This window comes from Lactuca sativa, chromosome 3, assembly GCF_002870075.4.
Source record: "Lactuca sativa cultivar Salinas chromosome 3, Lsat_Salinas_v11, whole genome shotgun sequence".
Lineage (NCBI taxonomy): Eukaryota > Viridiplantae > Streptophyta > Magnoliopsida > Asterales > Asteraceae > Lactuca > Lactuca sativa.
Genome location: NC_056625.2, coordinates 52,433,230 through 52,435,771, shown reverse-complemented (window position 1 = coordinate 52,435,771; position 2,542 = coordinate 52,433,230). Strand labels below are relative to the sequence as shown.

The 2,542-nt window shown below is 32.6% G+C and overlaps 1 protein-coding gene across 1 annotated transcript; it reads right to left on the bottom strand.

The window, feature by feature from the left end:
- Positions 1–513: 513 nt before the first annotated feature.
- Positions 514–1,342, bottom strand: LOC111914400 (MLP-like protein 31). Its single transcript, XM_023910151.3, has 2 exons — positions 1,046–1,342; positions 514–962 (listed from the first exon to the last, which is right to left on the bottom strand). The coding sequence occupies exons 1-2, from the start codon at positions 1,230–1,232 to the stop codon at positions 697–699; spliced, it is 453 nt and encodes a 150-aa protein (XP_023765919.1). The 5' UTR covers positions 1,233–1,342; the 3' UTR covers positions 514–696.
- Positions 1,343–2,542: the final 1,200 nt, after the last annotated feature.

The following is a 2,542-nucleotide window of genomic DNA, read 5'->3' as shown; positions in this document are numbered from 1 at the left end:
TCATAGAAAAAAAATTAAATACTAGTTAAGGAACCAAACTCTAATAGGCTAAAAACTAAATTGCCCATAAACATGTTGGCTAATAACATATATGTAACAATTTTTTCACTTGCTACAACTTTAAATATTTATCACTTTTTATACAAATTTTATCTTGAATTTCTAACTACCTACTTCATATAAAAAATCTTGGATATTCCACCCCTACCCTCAAAGGGTCCGCCATATTTTTTTTATCTTAACAGGAATTTTATCTTCAATTTCAACTATATATCTCTATACTATCAAATCAATGTCACACAGCTTTGAATTCACATCTTTATAAACAATGTGGTATCTTTAGCTTGGTTAAACAACTGGTATACCTAAAGCAATCGGAAGAAAGGAATATGTTCCCTGAAGTGTAATTCATTTAAAACAACCTAAAAACATTGGAACCGAACGCAATTTGAGTTTCACCATGCTAAGACATGGCTTCCATTATTTCATTTTGATAACTTCGTTTCTCCACTCTTCTCTAAAAAGGTAATCACTGTAATTATAAACTGAAATTAAAAAAGTTCTTATATTACAAATTACACAACCATGACATCACGCTATTTTACAATACAAAAACTGACAAGCAGCCAATATTTATCATGAAGTTATCAGCGACCTTTTTTTTATTGCAAAACACTTTGATCGTTGCCATCATAGCTACTTAAAAAGATGACCATCCACATCTTCGACGACTGCACAAATCAAGTCCAGATAGTGTGTTGGATCAGGAAGACTTGCATTCACTTTCTCGAACTCCATAGTCCATATAACCAACTTCTTATCCCCCTTATCTTCAGTACTGAAAGTGAGGACTACTGGATTATAAAACTCCAACACAGCTCCTTCAATCACCTTGTACACAATTTTGTGAAATTCATCGTCAACTTCTTCAATGATTACTTTCGCAGTTTCCACTTTTCCATCTACGGAAAAACCCAATAATTAGTTTAAACATGCAGATAGAACAATTTTTATGTTGAGGTAGTCGTAGTGATCAGTAGTTTACCATGGTAGTAGTTCCATTGAATTACAGACCCAGGAGCATCCCATTGACCAGAAACTAAATGGCAAGCTTCAACCTTATCTGGGGCAATGGTTGCCAAATCGTTATGGTTGTTCTTGTAGATTCCATGGACCTGGTGACGATGGCATTTCACTTCAACTTCACGCACTATCTTTCCTGTTGTAGCCATCTTTGTTTCTTGCGAGCCTAGCTAGCAACTTCTCAGTAGTACTACTTGAACACATCATGAGGCTGTGAGGTATTTATATATGGATGTTAGTGTGTTTGTTAGGGTATATGTATAGTTAACTATGATTCCTTCCATGATGAAAATTATAAAATAATTTTTTTTAACTACTAGTTAGTGGTTATATGTCTAAGAGGCTTTCATCTCTACCTACCAAGTGGGCTAATCTCACGTTATAAGTTATATTGCTATATAGGAAACTTATTTAAATTCATGTAAGATACGGATTAAAGGAAAATTATATGATAAAGAAACACATGTTTAACATACAAAAAACAAATTTATCAAGGGATGCAATTTTTTGCACATATATAAGCACCGATTGAGACACGGTTGTTTAACTTTGATCACATCAAGCTATAATATATTTTTTTTGGAACAGAGCGATTACATAAAAGACAAGTGAAGGCCAGCGGAAAAAGATACATGATCAATCAATACTTTTAATCTACTAGAAATCAATAAAAATGAAAAGCTTTTAACAAAGTATTATATCACTACACTACAAGACTCAAGCGTACAAGACCAGGTCCAAGGTAGGGCCCAAATGTTTTTCATAAGCCTATTATATAAAAATGGGTTGCCGAGCCGCAGCGGTCGAAGACGAAGAGTACACTTAGGAGCGGAAATCAAATTTCCAAAACATAAACGTTACTATATAAAGAAATCTAACAAATATATATATATATATATATATATATATATATATATATATATATATATATATATATATATATATATATTTTTATATAAATTTCTAACTATTCTCATTTCACTACAAGAAAATTGACTTTTCGCCCCTAAATATTTCATCTCTATAGATTCTTCTCTAAAGATGGACTATCGGAGACGACTAGTAGTCCCACATTTTCGTCTCTATACTCATTTAAACAATTTAAAAATAATTCTTTGTAGGAACCTATAAAGATGATATTTCAACTGAAAAACACGTTTACCAACCAAACTTCATTTCTATAGTTTTTTGTTAGTTTGAATTTTGATATCTTTGGGGACCACATATTTCCCCTGTAGAAATAAATTCAATTGAGAAAATAAAAAGTGATTCGATTGAAAAAATAAAAAGTGTTAAGAATGATAAAATCATTCTCAACCAATCATTTATTATTGATGCAAAACGCTCTGGCGTACCAGGTCAATAAAGGATAAATAACATTCATATATGAATACACCACCTCCCCTCCGCCAGCAACCACCACCACCGCCACCACCAACCACCAATGTCACCTCTGCCA